This window comes from Pollachius pollachius, assembly GCF_949987615.1.
Source record: "Pollachius pollachius genome assembly, chromosome: 13".
NCBI classification, from domain to species: domain Eukaryota; kingdom Metazoa; phylum Chordata; class Actinopteri; order Gadiformes; family Gadidae; genus Pollachius; species Pollachius pollachius.
The window spans coordinates 1,274,777-1,298,338 of NC_136946.1; the positions used below are offsets into that span (position 1 = coordinate 1,274,777).

The 23,562-nt window shown below is 46.5% G+C and overlaps 2 protein-coding genes and 1 long non-coding RNA gene across 4 annotated transcripts in view; 2 read left to right on the forward strand and 1 right to left on the reverse strand.

Moving 5' to 3' along the window:
* Window positions 1-41: 41 nt before the first annotated feature.
* On the reverse strand, window positions 42-7,060 carry igldcp (Ig-like domain-containing protein). The gene is made up of 7 exons (XM_079749564.1): window positions 6,922-7,060; window positions 5,424-5,467; window positions 4,813-5,166; window positions 2,705-2,795; window positions 2,406-2,584; window positions 1,765-1,830; window positions 42-1,482 (listed from the first exon to the last, which is right to left on the reverse strand). The coding sequence occupies exons 1-7, from the start codon at window positions 6,948-6,950 to the stop codon at window positions 1,397-1,399; spliced, it is 849 nt and encodes a 282-aa protein (XP_079605690.1). The 5' UTR covers window positions 6,951-7,060; the 3' UTR covers window positions 42-1,396.
* Window positions 7,061-9,666: 2,606 nt separating this feature from the next.
* LOC307084931 lies at window positions 9,667-13,064 on the forward strand. Its single transcript, XR_013812334.1, has 3 exons — window positions 9,667-9,762; window positions 11,042-11,073; window positions 11,523-13,064. It is a non-coding gene; the product is annotated as an uncharacterized lncRNA (long non-coding RNA).
* A 7,586-nt stretch (window positions 13,065-20,650) lies between these two features.
* Window positions 20,651-23,562, forward strand: part of atf6b (activating transcription factor 6 beta) — a 19,970-nt gene continuing 17,058 nt past the window's right edge. For both annotated transcript variants that reach the window (XM_079750051.1, XM_079750052.1), the window contains exons 1-2: window positions 20,651-20,923; window positions 23,024-23,112. In XM_079750051.1, the coding sequence (XP_079606177.1) occupies window positions 20,851-20,923; window positions 23,024-23,112 (162 nt within the window). In that variant the 5' untranslated portion in view covers window positions 20,651-20,850. The remainder of the gene's footprint in view (window positions 20,924-23,023; window positions 23,113-23,562) is intronic.

The following is a 23,562-nucleotide window of genomic DNA, read 5'->3' on the forward strand; positions in this document are numbered from 1 at the left end:
CACACACACAGACCAACTTCTAACACACACACACACACACAGACCAACTTCTAGCAAACACACGCGCACATTCCAACTACACAAACAAAAACTAATCAACACAGCCCAAATTCTAAGGCGCACACACACACACACACACACACACACACACACACACAGCCCAACTTCCCCGCACTCCATTAGTGGTTTTCATCAGAAGTCCCTCCCCTGGTTTCTGCTCAATGCCACCTCACCGAGGTGGTCCACTTCCTGTCATGCTAGCGTCGGGTGGCTTCTTGTTGGCAGAGCACCACTCGCTCCCGATGCTGATCAGTGTGTTCTGGTCCTGATGCAGATCAGTGTGTTCTGGTCCTGATGCAGATCAGTGTGTTCTGGTCCTGATGCTGATCAGTGTGTTCTGGTCCTGATGCTGATCAGTGTGTTCTGGTCCTGATGCAGATCAGTGTGTTCTGGTCGTGATGCAGATCAGTGTGTTCTGGTCCTGATGCTGATCAGTGTGTTCTGGTCCTGATGCAGATCAGTGTGTTCTGGTCCTGATGCTGATCAGTGTCTGACCTCTGACCTCTGACCTCAGAGGCTGAGAGATTAATAAAGACTTGACCTTGAAGGATCCTCTTTTATTTCACAATTAAAATAAGTTCACATTCTAATGATTCATTCAATATTTATTCATTTTTATTGATACCAAATTCAATCAACAGACAAGTAATAATGATAGTAAAGTGCATTTACTGTATAAAGTGCTTTTCTAGGCATTCAATTCTGTTTGTTTTGGAGAGAACCCTCATAATAAAGAAAATGTATTCATTTGACATTTATTGAGACGGTAACAACAGCTTAGTGAGGCTGAACCCCTTCAGCTGTTGTACAAAGACATTGTTAAGAATATACAGTGAAACTGCAACACAACCTCGTTTAGTCACACGGCTGTGGTCAGTAGATGGCTACACACGGTTCAAACCATAGATATATATAGAACACTAGATGTGTTACGGCGGCGTCTAGAAAGTCATCACAGGCAGCAATCTTACCACAGGCAAGCTTTCTGGTGGAATCTGTGGTCAGTGATCTGCACAAACGCTAATACTCATCTCGCTGTAATCTTGACGGATTTACAAACGGTTTGGTTTCTCACAAACGTTACTAACGTGGTTATAATCATGTACCTATTTTAGAACATTCTATTTTTTTAGAACCCAACATAATTATTCATAAGTATTCAGTGTCATAACTACATCTCTGACGTTTATAACAAACCAAACCGTTTGGAAATTGGTTGAAAATTGAATAAGCTATGGTCATTTAAAAAGTACATGTACCCCTACCAACACAATGTTATGGGTGAGCAGCTGACTGTGTAAGATGGATGTAAGATCAAACTACACAGCAGTCCATCTCAGGACCGAATCAGCCCGGAGGCCAACGCACACGGCCACAGGAGCAGAGAGAGAAGGATAAAGCCGGGCGGGCGAGGCCCGACAGCTGGGAGAGAGAGAGAGAGAGGGATTTAATCCTGATATGTTGTATTCATATAGTTGTGTATATACATATATATATATATATTTATTTATATAGTTTAATTGTTAATCCACTGCATTTCGCGTTCATTAAAAGAAGTGGTGGCGAAATATTGGTGATGTTAGAATAACTTTATGTATAAAGTGTGTCTGTGAGCATGTGTTGTGTAGGTTCTGTGTATCTATGTGTGTGTGTGTTGTGTATCTGTGTACGTGTTGTGTATGTGCGGTATTGTGTGGAACTCACCTGTGCTGCCGACAGGAGAGTTGTGTTCCTTATAGTCCTGTTTGGCCTCTGGCGCCAGGAGAGACTCTGACGGACAGACAGACAGGTGAGCAGAGAGACAGGTGAGCAGAGGGACAGGAGAGCAGACAGACAGGTGAGCAGAGAGACAGGTGAGCAGACAGACAGACAGGTGAGCAGAGAGACAGGAGAGCAGACAGACAGGTGAGCAGAGAGACAGGTGAGCAGACAGGCAGACAGGTGAGCAGAGAGACAGGTGAGCAGACAGACAGGTGAGCAGACAGACAGACAGGTGAGTAGAGAGGCAGGTGAGCAGAGAGAGAGACAGGTGAGCAGACAGACAGGCATCACAACCTCATCATGTTGTAGTGCTAACGCAATGCATCTCATTGTTTACATTTACATTCAGAACGTTCATCAGTCGCTTTTATCCAAAGCGTCTTACGATAAGTCCATTAGTCAGGAGGAGGAGGAACAGCACTATAGCGCTGTGGGCCCAGTGAGGGTGTTCATAGAACCTAACACTAACCATCACTAGGTTAACCCATTCCCCGTACACACCGCAGACAGCCAGGGTAAGACGCTGCACCATGCTATGCAGGGTCCAGGTGAACGTAAGTGTGCCGTGGCGCCCGCCCCCTTACCTCGCAAGCTGAGCAGCAGGGTGCTGACGGCCAGCCCGTGCCCGTCCAGGACCTTGTAGAAGCCCTGGTCCTCGGGGGTGGGGCGGGTCAGCACCAGCTCCTCCCGGCCCGGGACCCTCCTCAGCCGGGGGGACTCCGGCCCCCCTCTCTGCCACAGCAGACCCCAGCTGGAGCCGTTCCTGGGGACACAGGCCGGACGGGGACATGAGGGTCAGACCTCCGCTGACCCCAGACCACCATAGTCCCCCTAAGGTGAAGGCTTGGTGCTGCTGACCCCGGTGGGGGAGCAGGGGGCTCACCTCTCCTGGAACACCACCCTCTGGGCGTGGGGGGTGATGAGCTCCAGGGTCAGGTCTTCTCCAGCGCTCACCGCCCTCTGGAGCTTATGGTCTGGGAGAGGAGCACAGGGTCAGTCCCCTGGTCTCCTTGTCCCCTGGTCTCCTGGTCTCCCCCTCCTGGTCCCCTGGTCTCCCCCTCCTGGTCCCCTGGTCTCCCCCTCCTGGTCCCCTGGTCTCCTGGTCTCCTGGTCTCCTGGTCTCCTGGTCCCCTGGTCTCCCCCTCCTTGTCTCCTGGTCTTCCCCTCCTGGTCTTCCCCTCCTAGTCTCCCTTCACCTTCACTTTGTGGTTTCACCTTCACTTTGTGGTTCCACCTTCACTTTGTGGTTCCACTTTCACTTTGTGGTTTCACCTTCACTTTGTGGTTCCACCTTCACTTTGTGGTTTCACCTTCACTTTGTGGTTCCACTTTCACTTTGTGGTTTCACCTTCACTTTGTGGTTCCACCTTCACTTTGTGGTTCCACTTTCACTTTGTGGTTCCACCTTCACTTTGTGGTTCCACTTTCACTTTGTGGTTCCACTTTCACTTTGTGGTTCCACTTTCACTTTGTGGTTCCACCTTCACTTTGTGGTTCCACCTTCACTTTGTGGTTCCACCTTCACTTTGTGGTTTCACTTTCCCTTTGTCTACTGATCGGGGCCGGTTTCCCGATAACCTTCTCTCTAGCGCGCGACAAAGACTCGCTACGTTTAGACTTATCAAAGTTGTTTACCTCTATAGCCGTGGTTCCCGAATGGTCTCTTAGGAGCCTTCTTAGGAAACATTCCTTACGTCGTTCGTAAACGGCCCTGTCCGGAAAGAACGTGCTGAAATCGATTGCTCAGAGATCGAGTTTCCATTTCATAAGCAGATGCATGACAGTCTTTGCGAATAAAACATTGCTCGAAATCCTTCTAGTTGGTCTAAACATTTATTTAACCAAAGGCGAACATAGCATAGCCTACACTGATTTAAAAAATATATAGAAAATATAGAAACAGCGGAGGAGATTGAGGCAATCACATCCTTAATTACATCTGTCGCAGCCTTTCAAATGAGGCTATTCATTATATAATACTGTTTATGCTGCGACTGCCTTGCTTTATCTTACCTGTCTGTGTGCGGGCTTTCGAATCGCGCCCATGCCGGTGTGTGTTTGTCAGGTGAAAACTAAATGTCAAGGGAAAGAGGCGGTGGTTGAAAAAAGTCTTTCAACGGCTTATTAAGTTCACTCGTTGCTTATAATGTTTTATTCGTTTCCTTAATTTAGAAGACAGTTTTGTTTATTTTTGAAATGTAAAATAAATACAATAATCCTTTGAAGGTGCGAGTTTTTGAAATTATTGGATGCGAGTGAAATTATTGGAAGTGTGGGTACAGCAGGCTGACCTCGCCTGCTGTACCCACGGCCAAAAATAAAGAAGCACCAAGACAACATCCTTAATTCAACATGCCGTTTCATTTGGCCTCAATTGGCTAAGGATGCGAACTTGGAATGAACAATTAAACAACTTGGCCTATCCTGCTATCCTGCATGTCTATCCTGCTACGCCAGTTAAAACTGTTAACTGTTAAAACACCTGACTTAAAACCATTGGTGAAACACAACACTGCAATCTGGCAGTTCCGTGCGTGACAGGGATTTCTAAAGCTTACAGTACAGTGCTATGGGCTGAACCATCACTCCGGTAGAGCTAAGAAGGTACGAGCGCTTCAGACCGACCTTACCAACAAACGACGTACGAAAGAGATTCGTAGCAAGCAAGGGCGTAGGAACCGGGGGGGACGGAGGGGACGTGTCCCCTCCAATATCGGAGACAGGCGCATTTGTCCCACCTAAAAATTATACCGGATCTGTTAGGTTTCCGATATGTGTCCCCCCCCAATGTTAAACTCATTCCTACGCCCCAGGTAGCAAGGAACGTTTCGGGAAACACGCGAGATGTTAAGGGAGAACTGAAGAGTAGAGGTTACGAATGACGCAGCGTTAAGAAGGCTCTAAGAAACCGGGCCCAGCTCTATTTAAGTCCCTCCTCCATCTCCCTGGAAACGGCCTCAGCCGCCGCTGACCTTTGCCCTGTGGCCTCACCGTGCACGCTGAGCCGCACGCTGTGCAGCGGGACCCGGCGGACCAGCCGGCCGTCGCCCTGCAGCCCGTAGGAGTCGTACTCGCCGCCGTCCAGCAGCTGGGCGTCCCGCAGCTCCAGGGAGCAGTCCCCCGCCTCCAGCGCCCCGGCGGCCATGGCCAGCCGCCCCTCGAACTCGGGCGCCGCCCACACACGCTCGCCCCACCTCTCGTAGACCGTCTCCAGCGGCGTGCGGCTCCTCCACTCCACGTGGGTCCCGCCCTCCTTCCCGCTGCAGGGGAGCAGGACGCGACCCCCCACCGCACACACCACCACGTGGGTGGGGTGGGGCGGGGCTCCGGCCCGCACCCAGGAGACTGCGGGCAGAGGGGGAGGGGCTTAGAGAGGAGGTCTGGGTACTCACCGGGGGCCTCCGCCACGGAGGGCCACGCCCACCTGGGGGCGGGGCCTCCGGTATGCAGAGCCACGCCCATCTGGGGGCGGGGTCCTGAGGGCCACGCCCGTCTGGGAGTCTGGGGGAGGGTCCTCCGCTACAGAGGGCCACGCTCGTCTAGGGGCGGGTCCTCTGCTACGGAGAGCAACGCCCATCTGGGGGCGGGACCTCTCTGCTCACCTATCAGCTCCAGCAGCAGGACGGAGGGCAGCCGGTCGGGGGACCTGGAACCACACAGCTCAGTGTGAGGGGAGAGAAATAAAGACCCACTGGCGCCCTCTAGGTGGGCGGGGAGCGAATGTGCTTTTCGTAGTCCCGCCTCCAGCGCTAGGATTGGACAGGCGGCCTGTCAGTCAAACTCGCGGGCCAGCCAGAGCTACGTCTTCGTGCCTTCATTCATACTTGTCTACAGCCGCTCTGCCGCTTCGCGTTTACTTCGATGAAAATGTATGTCAACTTCGCCTTCGCGATATTTAATGCGTAAAGACTCTTTAATGGGTTCAGGATGACTCACGCTATACATTTGCCTCCCTTTTTCAAAGGGAGGCAAATTAAAGCCAATTCTGATTCACAAAACAGCTGTAATGTAAAAGATCATTTACGTTAGGCCTACAATCAAGACGAAATGTGGAGCTAGGCCATTGTAATCTTGGATATTTCTATAAAAGAGGAATATTGATTAATTTGTTTGCTCTTTTGTTTGAGCATGAGCTGAACAGGCCTTTAGCATTGATGTAAAACTATTTTAATCCTCTGTGGTATGTTGGTCTCGTGCTAGGTATGACTCAGAGAGTGGTAGATGTTCAACACGTGGTTTATTCTAACAGGGACACAAGGTAAACGGGATTGCGTTCTGGATGTGGTTCATGAAGCATCTGCAGAACACAGGTAAACAAAGAGTAATACTGGGAGTGGGCGGAGCGGTAAATAAGCCACGCCTACATGTTCTAATTTACCCAGGTAAACCTTTGGTCTGTTTTGGCTTAAACGGAAATGGCAAAGTGGCCATTTCATGTTTGTAGTCGTAAACTTATCTATAAAATCATTCAAATCTTATACGGTGTTGTCCATTATGCTGTGAAGAAACCATTCATAACTGTGGTTAGCTTGAACATGTCATCAGAAATAGCATAGACTAAAATAATTTAGCAGCTCCAACACTAAACATACATTTGTCAACGTAATGAGATCGAGCCAACAGCTGCAGTCACGTGACGGATTTTGGCCTTTTTGGATTGGATCAGAGATTTAAGCAACGTGATTGGATTATCTCCGGCTATCCCCTCATTAATATTCATGATTTCCCCGGATTCATTTTACGAAAATCACATTCGCGGGCAACCCCGCGCACACTTCTGCAGAAACAAAACCGAACTCGAACTGTGTGTGTGTGTGTGTGTGTGTGTGTGTGTGTGTGTGTGTGTGTGTGTGTGTGTGTGTGTGTGTGTGTGTGCGCGTGCGTGTGTGTGTGTGTGTGATGCCCTGCTGTCTCCTCACTGGGCTGTGTGTGCGTTTGCGTGTGTGTGCGGTAGGCTATACATGTATTTAAAGAAAGAAATATAGAGAGATAGATATAATTGACGCAGCCTATGATGAACATTCATATTCATTATTCCAATTCAACACATCAGTCATAGAGCAATAAGACTTCAAATTATCAGAAAACAAGCGAGCTCACCACAGACGCGTTGGATTCCTGATCCTCATGTTTGGCGGTGAATGGGGTCCAGTTTAGTAGATTCTACACTGAGTGTGTGTGAGTGAGTGAGTGAGTGAGTGAGTGAGTGAGTGGTTCTTCCCGTCTCGCGAAGCAGTGTGTGTCTGTGTGATCTGAGTGGGGCTCGCCTCTACAGGACTTTAAACCAAAACGAAACTTATGGTCGCGGTTTCGGTTTCCTCTGAAACGATAATCGAAGGAGTCTTTATTATGTGTGTGTGTGTGTGTGTGGGGGGGGGGGGGGGGGGGGGGGGGGGGTCGGAATTAAGCATTAATTACGAGCTCAGCTTTGAACCCGAGTTTCTTCAGAAGCCCCTCCCGCGGTTGGTCGTTTCCAGCTGCCTCGGTCGCTCCGTCTCAGACTCGTGCGGCACAACAAGCCTCTCGGACCCGCAGCGCGTTGCCATGGCAGCGCAGACCCTCCATCTCGCGTGTGAGTGGACCAGTTCATCAGATTAGTCCTGACTTTATTGATCCATTCATTATGATTATTGATAATTTATCGGCCTATCGGCTGAAAGATTGCAGAATATAGAAATAAAAATAAAACACAGATAAATTATTTTTCGCTCATAAATGTGTGCTTTAATTCTGAATATTTGAAGCTCATTAGTTTGTAGTGCGGCACTCGAATTACAGACACTGGCACTCGACAGACAGACAGACAGACAGACAGACAGACAGACAGACAGACAGACAGACAGACAGACAGACAGGTCTCTGATCCCTCCCTCCGTGTTGCAGGTGCTGCTGTCTGCCTCCTCCTCGCGGGTTCGACTCTCGGTGCGGGGCAGAACTTCTCTGTACCGTGTCACCTCCCCGACCCCGTCCAGGAGATAACGTGGTTCCATCTCCACGGGGAGCGCGTGGCGCCGCTGCTCTCGATGTCACTCACCAGGATGAACCAGACCTCCATCCACAAGCACCACCCGAGGGCAGTCCCTACCGGAGACCTTCGGGACCAGCCCCCGGGTCTGGACCTGATCGCGGTTAACCGGTCGGACGCCGGTCTGTATTTTTGCGTTGGACGCGAACGGCAACTTTCCGTCACCAGCGGCGTTCTGCGTCTGCGCTTCGAAGGTAAGACTCTGTCTGACCCCGGGGCGAGCGACTGTCAAACCCCGGGGCGTGGCACGCAGCTCTATGGGCAGTGGCGTAGGAATGAGTATAACATTGGGAGGGGGACACATATTGGAAACCTGACAGGTCCGTTAATAGTTTGAACAGAAATATGTTATAAATTAACTACACTGAAAAAATCACAAATATATTTATATATATATTATATTTTATTCTACTAAAAAGATACATTTGTTCATGTAAAGGAAAACACATTTTGAATGGCAGTAATGAACTGATAAATATCAAATCAATTCTTTAATTGCAGGCCCAATCATCCAGTTTTTTAGAATAAGAAGCTGTGGCAAGACGCTGTGTTGAACTTTCAAAACAAAATAAAATATCTTTCTCCTCGCGGTATAATTTGTGGGTGGGACAAATGCGTCCAGGGGGGGAGTCACTGTGGTCATGGGGTCAGAGTTCATGAACCCTAATGTCTTCTTTCAGAGCCTGAGTGTCCGCCATGTTGGATCCTGTGGGCAGTTCTACTTCCTGTCTCCGCCTTACTCAACTTCCTGGTTCTCATTGGATGCTGCATCTGGACAGGTGTGTGTGTTCAGGGAGAAGGAGGTCTTTGTGTGTGTGTGTGTGTGTGTGTGTGTGTGTGTGTGTGTGTGTGTCTGTGTGTGTGTGTGTGGACATTGTTTCAAAACAAATCAACAAATCAAAAACAATCAACCTCTCTCTGGGATGTAGGATATGTCTGATAATCTAGAGAGAGAGAGAGAGAGAGAGAGGGAGAGAGAGAGAGAGACAGAGAGAGACAGAGAGAGAGAGAGAGAGAGAGAGAGAGAGAGAGGGAGAGAGAGAGAGAGAGAGAGAGAGAGAGACAGAGAGAGAGAGAGAGAGAGAGAGAGGGAGGGAGAGAGAGAGAGAGAGAGGGAGACAGAGAGAGAGAGAGAGAGAGAGAGAGAGAGAGGGAGAGAGACAGAGACAGAGAGAGAGAGAGAGAGAGAGAGAGAGAGGGAGAGAGAGAGAGAGACAGAGAGAGACAGAGAGAGAGAGAGAGAGAGAGAGAGAGAGAGGGAGAGAGAGAGAGAGAGAGAGAGAGAGAGACAGAGACAGAGAGAGAGAGAGAGAGAGAGAGAGAGAGAGAGAGCAGAGAGAGAGAGAGAGAGAGAGAGAGAGAGAGGGAGGTAGAGCGAGCCTCACTCCTGCTTGAGCAGCAGGCCGTAGGGCCGTAGGGCGAGCTGGATGGAGGCTCTGGTCTGGGCGGGGCCACTCCCCTCGGGGACGGTGACCACCCAGAGCCCCTCCCTCTGGCACTGCCTCCGTCTCTCCGGGTTGATCCGGTTCTGCAGCACCACCTTGTAGGTCTTCCCGTCGCCGCGGGAACGGAACCTCTTGCAGTAGCCCTCGGCCACGCTCACTAGGGTGGAGGAGTACACGCCCCTCAGGTAGGTCGCCCCGGCGACCGGGCCGGGCTCGAACTCCTCCAGGGTCCCGGGCCCCTCCCCCTTGGGGGCCGGGCCGCAGCGCGTCGCCGTGATGCCCAGGGCCCCGTCCATGCGGTTGCCGTGGTAACTGACGGGCCAGGCGTCGGGGCCGGTGCCCAGCCAGGCGTCGCCCCCCGTCGTACCCCAGCACCCGAAGGGCGACCCGCTGCCAGCCGCACGGACGCACGTATCGCTCCTCGCCGCGCGAGAAGCTCCGGTTGCCGTCCTGGGGGCGGAGACGTGACAGGTATGATGTGATTGGCTGAACGCTAATTAGCTACAGACGCGCTAATGATGTGATTGGCCACACACTAATTGGCTACAGACACATGTATGATGTGATTGGCCACACACTAATTGGCTACAGACACATGGATGATGTGATTGGCCACACTCTAATTGGCTACAGACACATGGATGATGTGATTGGCTGAAGCTTATTGGCTACAGACGCAGTAATCGGTGTTGGGGGTCCCTCTGACGCCCCCCGCTGGTCTGTGTAGGAACACGTCTCCTGGAGTTATTATGAAACTGAAACAATAATCTGCGGTATTATGACGCCGTGTCAGGTGCTACACTTCCGCGTCGTTCGGTCTCGGCGGAGTGGGGTCCCCAACACCCACTGACGCCCCGTCGAGACCCAGTAGACTAAATCCACACGTACATACACAAACACACACACACACGCCTGACGTAAACGGCTCACGTTGACGTTGGTGAAGTCGTAGTTGAACCGGGGATCGAAGAAGGTTGCGGGGTTGATCTTAATGGGGGGTCCTTCGGGGGGGCCCGGCGGGGGGGCGTCCTCCACGGCCAGGGGCCCCCTGTACATGTCCTCGTCGTCGGGGCCGCCTAGCGACAGGGAGCCAAGGCTGGGGTACTCGAGCTCCTGCAGGCCCTCGCGGCGGTAGAACTGCTTCAGGGCCGCTATGTTCACCACGTCCTGCGGCATCAGCTGCGACTCGGCGGCCGAAGCCTCCACGCGACACCCTGTCAGCGCGGACAACGCCTCGAGACACAGGTCCATCCGCACGGCCATCCGACAGACAGACAGACAGACAGGCAGGCAGACAGACAGACCTCTTAGCCCACCAGTAGATCACTCAGTCGGAGGTGAGGTCTGGGACGCGACCGTCTGGTGGAGCGGACCCGGAGTTCTGGATCTCCGGATGAGTTTCGGTTTCTGTTCAGTCGGTCCGCCCCGCTGCGACTCACTCCGTCTCACTCTGTCTCTACCCGTATCACTCCTCCGGGCTTTAATGAGCAGACATGAAAGATGGATTAATGAGTCTGGAGTTGGAGAGCCCTCAACTCAAGGCGATCATTCACTCGGTCTGAAGTGGATGAAAGTTTGACGAGAAGTTGTTTTTTCAGGGGGGGCGAAGGGGGAGTCCGCCGTTGGTGTGTGAATGTGGGTATGAATGATTCTAAGTTCCTCTGGATAAAAGGGTCTGCTAAATACACTATTGTCAATGTAAATACAAATGTAAAGGTAAATTTTTCCCTAATATGAGCTCATTCTGAAGGTAAACGATGCTGCTGCTGCCGCGGGAAGACGGTAAGCAAGACTTATTACATATTATATATTAGGCAACATATTATATTACATATAGAGAGAGATATAGATATAAAGAGAGATGTTATATATATATATATACATATATATATAGAGAGAGAGAGAGAGAGAGAGAGAGAGAGAGAGAGAGAGAGAGAGAGAGAGAGAGAGAGAGAGGAGAGAGAGAGCGAGAGAGAGAGAGAGGGAGAGAGAGAGAGAGAGACACACACACACACACACACACACACAGAGATATAGTTTATTATTCTATTCCATTCTATTCTACTAATACAGTAGGCCTATGTCATTCTTATTATTGTTTCGAGCACTTCAAACACCACAGAACGAAAGGGCATCAATACTTTAAATCTGTTTCATAAATTAAATTTTTAGTTTAAGTATAATAATCTTTTTTGTTTGATTTTAAAAGTTGTCTTGAAATGTTTCCTCAGGAGGCGGGGCTTGTTGATTACGCCAGTATAAAGCACAGGTCACGCCCCTCTGCCCAGCAAGGACCAGGATTGGTCAAAGAAAACATTCCTCGAGGCATCATATACGCAGCCGTGAGGTTACAGAGCCCGCCCCCCAGGCAGTGACGGACGGATCCACTGGCGAATAAGGATTCAGTAAATCGTTAGACTCTAGATTTCTATTGAACTGATTATCAACTTCAATTCAACTGTTACAATAAATACACATAAAGAGGAAATCTGCTGTACAGAGGAGCAGGTCTCCACATCACTCATCCTTTTCATTAGGCTTTCTGCCGAATCAAAGATGGACAAATTGATTTAAATCAGACTCAGAGATCCCTGGGTCTATATCACACGGCCGTCTCTTACTGCCCGGACTCCATCAAGTACTAACGGCTGCGGCCTGCTGCAATGCAATGGGAGGCGGGGCTTGACCGTCCAGCAGGTCAAGCCCCGCCCATGACACACGCTTGCCCCGCCCATGACACACGCGTCACATGCCAAGCTCTGCGTAGAAGTTCAGCGACAGTCGGGATTTCGGAAACTCAGGATGGAGGATATTGTGTTTTTGCAAGTATTAAATAGGTAGATTTCATCAAGGAGAAATGATGTCGGTGAGTGAAATTACGTTGATACAATAAATGCATTAAATGAAAAACTTTATTCACATCTCTCGACTCGACTCGTGAACAATCACTATGTTTTCATTTGAAACGTCTGACATGCAGTGAAATGTCTCTAGTGGGATGTTTTGCACTAATTGCACAGGGTGTCCGCGCATCCTTAAAAAGTCTTAAATTTGTTACAAATGTCATATGCTGGTCTTAAATACTGTTGCTCAAGGTCTTAAATTTGTCGGGGCAGGACTATATTTTTTTATTTTTCTCGTGGGACTTTTCAGGAAGGACATGTAGAGAGGCTTCTTTCTTGCTAGCTGCATATATAAACGATTATCTGCGTGCTTGCTAGCTAGTCTGCGACAATGGGTAGGTGCAAATTCAAGGACAGTTGGCTGGAAGACGTCCGTTTCCGGAGTTGGCTCGCGTCTGTTGCCAACCCCCACCATCGCGTGTTTTAGGTCTTAAATTTCATTCAAGGTGGTATTAAAAAGGTCTTAAAAAGTCTTACATTTGACTTGCTGAAACCTTGCAGATACCCTGTTGCAATGATGTTAATTACAATATATTTGACTGGGTGAGGTGCACCATTTTCTGTATTTGTTCTTTCCCACTAAGCCTGTACAATAGGGGGCAAGCTATTCTGTAACTGTATGTTCATGATCAATAATACAGTTTCCTTTAAAGGAAACATTCATTGTGTGTTTTCTTCATATTGCATTGCAATAGCCTGTTTAAAGCGATCATATATGCACCAAACAACTAATCAGCACTGATACTATATGCTAATAGATAAAGGAGTGACAATACCACAGTAAAAGCTCAAGAATATGCTACGGCAAATCGAGTAACATGTTATGCTTTCCTTTCAGGAGGGACAGAGATGACAGGACATGACCCTCTCTCATCATTCATGCTTCATTTATTTGTTTTCTACTGTTTATATTGGTCAGTTATATGTTGATATGTTTAACAGGCCAATAAATGAAAATAATTTTCTTGAGTCCTTGAGTCATTTTATCTGTAGTTAGAGGCAAGATTGTCTTTTTCTTTTCTCATTCTGCCGGTGAGGTGGCATCAGACACAAGGATGCAAGGCAAAAAAACTGGGAAAACTACTTGGTGGTGGAGAGATGTACACTGAAGATGAGAGGCCATTCAGAACAACCACCAGGATCATCCACTTCATAACATCTTTATGGATCAAGAAAAAAGGCATTGAAATAACTTGGTCTGCATGAATGCTGCACCAATATTATATGTGTGTATACATATATATATATAGATGTATATTTTATTTTTTTTGCCTGACCTACTGAAACATTTCTTTTGGTAATGATTTGCATTATTTGCTATCACTGGCTTTTTCCAATCATCTATCATTATGATATTCCATGAAAAGGGTTGCACTTTTTTACTTAACCAGTCAACTGAGAACCACTGCCCTTGATTACCTGGACAAGTCCCAAAATACACTCCACATAAACGGGCACATACAGTAACAAAGGCAGTGACACATCAATACAGGTCATGATGCTGTATAGGTGAGAAGGGGTGAAAAAAAGTTTTTCAAGGTATGTTTTTTAGACTGATGCAGACCTACATCATTGGAAGATAGTAAAATTATAGAAAAATTATATAATGCTTTCTTTGATTGTTGTACAGTCTAATTTTTATAGCCTATATAATTGATGTAGCCTATAAAATAATCACTCACTTCTCTGCATTTTGCTGTTCTCGGGTTTCCGTTAATGACAAACAATGACAAACCTATCTATTAATAGCAAAAACACAATATGTCGCTGCAAAAGACATTGCAAAGACAGTTTTTATAGGGTAGTAGTAGGGGAAAATCCTCCCCAGGCGCTGTTTCTACTGAGTTTCCGAAATCCCGACTGTCCCTGAACTTCTACGCAGAGCTTGGCGTGTGACGCGTGTGTCATGGGCGGGGCTTGACCTGCTGGACGGTCAAGCCCCGCCTCCCGCTGCAGACGATTGTATTGCAGCAGGCCGCAGCCGTTACCCACTCCACAGAAGGGGAAACCTTCTCAGCGCGGCACCTTCTCAGCAAGCAGGGGCGCCAATATGACAATTCCCCACACAGTGATATGATAGATCATAAAAAAGATATATATATATATATATATATATATATATATATATATATATATATATATTTAAAGGGGTAGTTCGGAATTTTGGACATAGGGCCTGATTCCCAAGTTATGTTGCCGTGCGCTAGCCTAGCACGAGCAAACTCTGCAACTACAAGGACTGAATGAAATGTGTTGAACACTGTCTCCAATGATAAAGAACACCAAGGCTAAATTGGGAATCAAGCCCTATGTCCAAAATTTCGAACTACCCCTTTAAGTGCTCGTGCCGCTCCAGGCAGCCGCCCGGTTCGCCCGTGCCCAAAACCGCCCCTGGGGCTCATGGAAAAATGGTTTTAAGTGGTACTTCATCTGATTATTATTTTGTAATTCAATTCAAATAAACATTTTTTGTTTTATTTTTAAAACAACTTTTTTTTATTTCGAAATACTGTTTAATATAGATACTTTTAATTAGAAATATCCATTTTGACAAATGTACATTTACATTTACATTTAGGGCATTTAGCAGACGCTTTCATCCAAAGCGACTTACAATAAGTGCATTTGTTACAATAAGTACATTTGTCATAAGAAGTGAAACAATATATCGCTGTCGGTACAGTAAAGATGTTCATAGAACCAAGTGCAAGTATTACAATCGCTAGGCTAACCCATTCCCCGTGTAAAGCAACGATAGCAGCTACTGTAGATGCTACACAATTAAGTACCTTGAATAAGTGCAATGTACAAGTGCCAGGACGTACAACATTTAATGGTGGCTGTGCATTGGTTTCTATGCAGAGTCGAGGTGAACTCTGAACAGGTGAGTTTTGAGTCTTTTGCGGAAGCTGGTGAGCGACTCTGCGGTCCTGACATCGGTAGGGAGCTCGTTCCACAGAGAAAAGTTGTGACTTCGCTGATCGACCTTTGCTTGCTCTTAGCGATGGCGGTACCAGACGTACAGCTGAGGTAGTTGAGCGGAGGAATCGAGCTGGGGTGTGTGGCTTTACTAATGCTTGGAGGTAGGCAGGGGCAGTTCCATCGACTGCCTTGTATGCCAGTACCATCATCTTGAATCTGATGCGAGCTATTACAGGGAGCCAGTGGAGGTCTCGGAAGAGGGGGGTTACATGTGAGAACTTTGGTAGGTTGAACACGAGGCGCGCTGCCGCATTCTGGATGCGCTGCAAGGGTTTAATCGCAGAGGCAGGGAGTCCAGCCAGGAGCGAGTTGCAGTAGTCGAGGCGGGAGATGACCAGTGATTGGACTAGAAGCTGAGCTGCTTCCCTTGTGAGGAAGGGCCGGATCCTGCGGATGTTGTAAAGTGCAAATCTGCAGGATCGGGCCACCGCAGTGATGTTTGCGGTGCAGCATAACTGATTGTCCAACACTACACCAAGGTTTTTGGCAGTTGGAGAAGGAGATACAGTGATGTTCTCAACAGTGACGAGTAAGTCCATGTGTGGGCAATCTTTCCCTGGTATTAGGAATTACAAATGTAAAATTGTAAGGTTGTGTATTCAACTGATTAATAATTACTCAATCAATCCAAATAAACAGTATTTATTTTCTTTCTAAAATACTGTTAAATATAAATATATTTGATTAGGAGCTCAATTAAGAAAATATTTGTTTGGACAAATGTACAATTTCAAGGGTAATACAAACCTGCGCATGCGCATTAGGCGCATTAGGAGACCAACCGGATTTCAGCCATCAAGACTGGATAACTTGAGGGAATCAAGTTCCATAACGGATACATTCTAGTAAGTTAAATCAACAATAATGCTGCTGTGTTTAGTAACCTGTTGATTGTTTACAATATATTGTCTCTATACTGACTTTCTCTTGTAGATAAGTGTACTTTGAAACATTGCACTAGGTGTTTGATGGCTACGTTTGCACTAGGTACCACGTGAGGTCGGAGTTAATAGGCCTAAATGTCTAACCTGTTCCAAAAATGACCGCATAAATTAATACATTTGAAGCATAGCTTATTTTACATGGGTTATTAAAGGACAATTCCGGTATTATGAACATTGAGCCCCCTTTCTCGTTTGTTTAGGATGAAATAGAGTGGTTAAAACCGAAATTTCGAATATTGGTTCTGCCTGCTTCACAATGGCTGGCGATGGGCATAGAAAAAACACCCCTAAACCTTCGTTTTCAGAAATTTGAAACTCACCGAGTGGTTAGTGGTGTTCGTTGATGTTCCTTATCAAGTATCGTAGCGAAATACAGTTTCTGTCGTGTTTTATTTTATTTGGCATTTTGCAAATCGGCATTTTGTAACAGATGTGTAGGTTGGTTGTAGTCTTTTCGCTCGGTTCTCCAAATCAACAGTAGGGCTAGGACCGAGCGAAAAGACTACAATACATTTCCGTTTCCAGTTGGCATTTTGTAAATCCCGTTGAAACGGACGGCTTCGGTGGGGGGGGGGCAGAAAGGGGGTGTCCTGTTTCTTTACCGTTGTCTTTAAATGTAGACGTTTTTTGTGTCTACACAGTAGGCTGAGATGAAAAGTTACGTTCTTGCCTGAAGTAATATTGGCACTGAGAGACCACATGTCTAATAGCGGACAATTTACATACAGTCTGTTATTCCTTCGCAGCTTGCCACAACATTTATTTAAAAAAAATGAACTGTCTTCAATGTGAGTGTAATGTAAATCAACTGCCATTAGTCAGAAACGTATAGTAACATTATGGGGTGAAATTGGTGAGATGGGTCTGCTCTGATCTGAGCATCTCCAAATAATAAAAACAATGATGCACAAAGCTATCCAAATGTGATGTTAATTGGACGAATGTGATATACAATTTAATTAATATTTTTTTATATTTAAATGTATTTTGCCATTGATTTGAGCATTTTAATTGCTGATGTTTGTTAAGAATATGAGATAATCCTTTCTCTTTTTTTTCTGTCCCTCTCATTCCCTCACTTCTCTCCCTCCTTATGCAGAATATCGGATTCCTGTCAGGTGGAAGCATCTTTTCAGCCTCAAGCTTGTCATAGCAGCTGTTACGGTGGGACACATCCCTAACCATAACTATCGCACATACCTGAAATCATACAGTTCATCATCTGCTGAGCTGACTGTCAATTCCGTTAAAATAAAGTCCCCAATGGATGCCCACCCGGCAAAGAACATAAAGAAACCCAGGCGATCTGAGTCTAACCATTACCCCTCGCTAACTCTCAACAAGACCAGAGTCCATGGAGCAAGAGAGAATTGTCCTCTTGTCTGAGGTAAAGAAAAAGAACAATGTCAAAGCAATAAGAGAGAAGATGGCTCAGACGTTCGCTTTTCGGAGGCAAGAATTTGTAGACAAGAAAACATCTTTGCTCACTATCATTGAGAGATGGCCAGCACTTTTCTCCATTCAAGAGGTACAAGAGCATTATTCATAATATGGTTAAAACATGTAATTGAATATATGTCAATCTAAATCCCATGCTTTGCTTGAAACACATCACCCATACCTTTACCACCTATATTCCCCAGGTGAATGCAGACTTCCTGAGAGTAAGTACAATACCGCTCGAAGCAAGATTCATGCAGAAACTTGACGAGAAGTGCTGTGAACGGATACAGATCGTCAGAAAGAAGGGGGGAGCTTCGTGAGAAGATGAACCTGCTGCCAACCGTACAACAGGTATATAGATATGTTTTTTACTTTCCTGCTCTCCCAGATGTCCTCTCAAGTCCGCAATAATACAGTAATAGATACATTTTCCAATACGCATTATTTATAGTTTTGTATTAACAGTAGTTTTCATATACTTGGCTCATTCATGTTGATATATATATATATATATTTTTACTTTGAGAAGTGAACGTACATGAGAATTCTTGGCCATTGTTTCTGGTGTTGACACACTAATTGAATCATATTGTAATTACATCGTCTGACAATGTATATTGTGATATATATTTTGGCCCTAATGTCTGACCCTACCCTTATGCAACATTATGCTTACTGTCTTAATTCAGGATACTGACATTGCTACAAAGTGGGAGATTGCACTCAAATGTCTCATTCTTAACGTCGGAGAAGCAGTGGAGGACCTCATCAAAGATTTCCTGGTAAGGAGAGATTACTGTAGAGGTGTAAGATGCTAGCTATGGCTGTACACTTTATAAGACACATGATGCATTTTATAGTATAAAATGACATGCTCTTATCCAGAGTTACAGAGTAATGAAGTGAGTTAACAAGTCCAATTCAAATATCTCCCACACAGGGAGTAACCAATAAGCAGTCCCAGCAGCATTTAACCCTCATCCCACCATTATTTTACACATGACTAACCGATGGATAGTCCATGTGTGTTGAGACCCCAAGAATCAAAGCAGTGGAAACAACATTCATAGCAAAATGTGACCTTATTTCTCCTCACACCAGAATTATTTATTTAACTTAATTCATCTGAGTTAAAAAAAATAGTTGGATGGCTATGGAAGAGGTCAAGATAATTAACTGAATTCTTCGTTCCACCTATGGCCAATAATGGCCTTTCAGGACATCCAAGATATGACTTAACAGTAGAGCTTAATTAGCAATTATATCTTTATTCATGTAGAGATGCATTTCCTTGCTACTTAAATCAGAGTCCCATATGCTGGTTAATGTGCAAAACTGTAGGGGTAAACTCAGGCTGAATCAATTCCAGATTTTTAAATTGTAATTCTAAATTATTTTCCAGGTGTCGGAGAACGAAGGAGCTGAAATGGTTCTTCAGTAGGAAACCATGGCAGTCATTGCCATCAGAGATGCACAAGCCTTACCTCAAGACATTGACTGATACTTGAGGGACAACAGATTCAGAGCGAGTTGCCTTCTGTGCAAATGCTGTTGCCATTCTCATTGGCCTCCTTTATGCTCTCAATCTGGAATATCCCAAGACTTTGAGACTGACATTTGAATATATCCAGAAAGTCCTCATGGAGCTGGACCCGAATGGCACGACCAACAAAGTCAAGAGACTGTGACCAGCTGTACAATAGAGCTCAGTTCAGATTTACACAAACATCCCAGATGACCTAGTAAGTTATATCACGTTTGAGAGGCTGCCTGTTTTGGAATTATTAAGTACTGAGTTCAGTATTTCAGTAGTAGAAATTGTAATGCATAAGAAAACATGCAAATTGTTTGAGAAATGACTGTGAAAACAGATTGAACACTGCACTGGCATGTGTATACATTTTTTTGTTTTTGTAATATGAATATAATATTTTGTAATAATATCCATATTATGTTGGAATGCCAAGTAATAAGTTAGAGTTTAATTTAACACATCCCAGTTGACCAAGTAAGTTATATCACATTTGAGTGGCTGCCTCTTTTGGAATTATTAAGTACTGAGTTCAGTATTTCAGTAGTAGAAACTACAGCTTTAAAGCATGTAAGAAAACATGCAAATTGTTTGAGCAATTACTGTGGAAACAGATTGTCATTAAGTAATGAACCTTAAATCCGAATTTCTTTGTTAATAAATTAATTATTTCGATTTTTAAAACTCAGAATTTAAGTTGTATTATTTTGTTTTTGTGAACATAGGAACAATTGTTTGAGGCAAGATATTTGACATTGGCTCAAGTTGTGCAATATAGATGTGAACCAATACCCTAAACATTCTGAATTGGTTCAATGAAAGACTTTTTCTTGTGCAGACACCGGCGGCAGGGGGGAGGATAGAGATGCATCGATTCAGTTTGCATTATGTTGTCAGAAAGCACTTTTAATACGGTACAGTAAAAAAAGTTTAGAAAAGACATCAAATCATACAAGATATGAAGTGCAGAAGACGACCATAGAACAGTAGCCTATGTTATAAAAACACAACGGATTTAATTATTAAAATAATAAACGTGCTGTGATTATCAGGTAATTTTCTCACTACCTTCTATCTGGTGAGGGCAGCTTTAACATTCTGTTCACAGAATGGACCTATAAAGTTCACAGGCCTCCAAAATGGCGTCGGCGTGACGTGAGATCGTTTCTGTAAATATCATATGATTTAATAACTACACGTGTCTATGTCAATACGGCTATGATTTCATAACTACATGTGTTATTAATTGTTCTAACAGGTTAAACTCGGTTTCTCATTATGATGTTACATTGATCAAAGGACATGGCAGTTTATTATTCCTCCTCGATCGTGATTCGCTGAGGCGGCTGTCAATCAAATGGTTGGTTTCCAATTGGGCCAGATCACGTTTCAAAGCGTTTTCTTCAACAAAGCGCCACGATTGGTGTCCTTACGGCCAATCACAGCATTGACTCCACGCCACTGGTCAGTGTGGCTGCCAGTTAAGCTTTCCACGCTCCCATTGGACCCTCGCTTGCCGATGGGTGGAGACTTTCCGGAAGAATCATTTCCTTGTCGACATGCGAGGCGACGGACAGCAGCTGTAATGAAACCCAACAGAACGCGACTTCCGCCTGGAGATCAGTGATCCGCCCGGTCGGAACCGAACCAAGCGCTCAACCTCTCACCCGCGGCCCGCCGGACTCCCATACCCCTCGTCTTCGGGTAGCCCCGCTCGCACCCCCGCCCGCCCCCGAGGGCCCCGTCCCGCGGTGTGATGGCCGCCGACCTGCTGGGTGACCTGGACACCCGCTTCCTGGCCGACAACCTGCTGACCAGCGAAGACTGGGGTGAGTCGGTCCGCCGGGACCCGGGGGGCGGGGGCGTGTGAGGGTACCGGGGGGTCTGTGAGGGGTCCGGGACCGCTGCGGGGGTCGGAGCCTCTGCACGGGGCCCTTCTGTTTACTGTTGATAGATCCGCCGGTCGACGCCGGATACGTTTTTAGTGTTACGGTTTTAGAGGAGATCTGGTGGGCGCGGATGCTCATTGTGTCATCCTCATCCTCATGCTGTGTTTATTATGGGCTGTGTCTCATCGGACCCAGTCATCGTGACGTACTGTTTGTGTACGAGAGACACACACACACACACACACACACACACCGATCTGCGTCGTCGCCGTTCACTCTTCACGGTCCCCGTAGCGTCGTGACGTCACCGAACACTGATCGGTTGACTGTTCACCGCTGCGCCGACCGTCTTTTTTGTTCGGTGAACCTCCACCGGAGCCATCTGTCCTCAGCGTCCCCGGGGGGCAATAGCGCCCCCAGGCCCCTACGGCGGTCCCTAGGGGCCCTACAAGGATCATCACACCTGGGCCGTAAAGTAGAGCAGCTGGGTGCGGCTGCTGACCCTTGGGCTGCCTCACTAACCACAGCGTTTACATGGCTAAGGGGTTTTGTTTTAATTGAACCTTTATTTAACCAGGTAAAAGTCGCACTGAGATTAAAATCTCTCTTTTTTCTCTTTTTCAAGATAGACCCGGCCAAGAGGGCAGCATGAAACAGACAATACATGTATGTTTCATGCAAACAATATTTCCACGTAAGAAGTCTTTAAGTAATGAGCCCTAGTTATGAAATGAGATCAGTTCTGGTAGTTTGAAGCCATCCTGGAGGTGTGTGTGTGTGTGTGTGTGTGTGTGTGTGTGTGTGTCCAACACGGTCTGTGAGGCAGAACTGTTGATGTCCTCGGCTTCAGTTTCATATCGCAGTTTCAACATCTGCAGGAAACAGAACATCTGCAGGCAGCAGGAGGGTCTTCTCACCGCAGGTCTGGTGGTGGTGGTGGTGGTGGTGGTGGTGGTGGTGGTGGGGGGGGGCGACTGGTCCTGGTCTTCAGAGACCCGCTACGCTCCGCCGGTGCCCATGCAGTGTCCAACCGTTGATGATGGATGGACACATCTAGATGAAACCTCTAGGAACGGTTTTCAGGCTTTGCTATTCCTTTTATTTTTTTACAGAACTCGATCATTTCCGTTTATTTGTCTATAATTATAATAATGCATTTGTATTCTTGAAGTTAAGCGGGGGCATCCATGCGTTCGAACTGCCAAGTCGGAAAAACATGGATGCTCCCGCTTAACTTCAGACTCGGGAACTCGGGAAGGGAAACGCGTCATCTCCGATCTACGTGCATGTAGATCGGAGATGTGCACGTAGATCGGAGATGTGCACGTAGATCGGAGATGACGCGTTTCCCTTTCCGACTTTCCCCCGCCGACCGCTAACGAACTCAGCGTAACACCGTTTGATGTTCTCTGGGTAGTATAAAAGTCACGTGATCGTACCGGATCTGAGCTTGAGTCACGTACTCGCTGATAACCGATGCTGTGTTTTAGGCAATATCGGGGGAATTTCCCATACTGGTATCAGTATCGGAACGACTCTAGTTGTTGAAGGTTGTGTTTTCACTCTTGTACCTCTGCAGCCTCTGTTTCCATGATGCTCCTGCTCCTCCCAACGTTGAACTCTTTGTAAACAGACTCTTGACATACGATGGCTTTTGTTTGACTTCACTGAAGAAGTATTCAGTTTCTCCTCTTTCAGCCGTTCAGCCTTCCCCCTGTGGATGGGGGAGGCAGCATGTGTGGCCTCGTGTCGGGCTGATGGGATCAAAGCACCAGGGTGGCTCTTCGTCTCAGAGTTGTAGTGCACTGATGTCATTTTAAACACCAGAGATTGGTCAGTCCATGTATGGGCGGGCCAGAGCAGAGGGAGCTGAGGTCCATGTTTGTCCTTTACCTTCTCTACACGCACACGCGTCATGCATTGGATTCATCCGACGGGTCAGAGCTGATGATTTCCAACCGTCTAGACCTCGCCTCAGAGACAATCCGTCTTCTGCTTGACTGAACTTCTGTCTGTCTGTCTGTCTGTCTTTCTCTCTAGATGCCTGTCTCTACCGCTGGGAGACGATGGAGGAGGGAGAGGACGGTGATGGAGGAGGAGAACCAGGAGGAATGACGTACCATCCATCGGTACGTCGCTCTCCACTCACGCTACCTTCCCACTCACTCTCTCCATTACCCTCTCTCAAATTCAAATTCAAAAAGCTTTATTGGCATGACTATTGGTAAACCAAACAGTGTTGCCAAAGCATTACAGTATTACATACAATAAATATAGAGAACGTCAGAACAATATGTACATATATCAACCTGTAACAATATAACATAACATACATATGTACATATATAAAAAAAAAGTCATTAAATTAATGAAATGAAAAGCTACATAAAACGCATTATAGAAATAAACTGTCCTGCGAGGACGGAGCTCTCATTAATATTTGTAGTTGGTCTCCATGGGAGTTTATAAAATGAGGGTGTTTTTGGCCGAATTTGCTAAAGTATATTTCGCGGATATTTTTGAATTTGGGGCAGTGTAGGAGGAAGTGCTGCTGGTCTCTACAGCAGCTTCTTCACACT

What these genes read in the sequence shown, in the direction of transcription:
- igldcp (XM_079749564.1), bottom strand. Translation starts at nt 6,950, where the DNA reads ATGAGGATCAGGAATCCAACGCGTCTGTG. An exon ending in CCTGCTGCTGGAGCTGATAG is followed by an intron (nt 5,167 to 5,423) that starts GTGAGCAGAGAG and finishes CTCTGCCCGCAG; the next exon opens with TCTCCTGGGTGCGGGCCGGA. An exon ending in CCTGCTGCTCAGCTTGCGAG is followed by an intron (nt 1,831 to 2,405) that starts GTAAGGGGGCGG and finishes TCTGTCCGTCAG; the next exon opens with AGTCTCTCCTGGCGCCAGAG.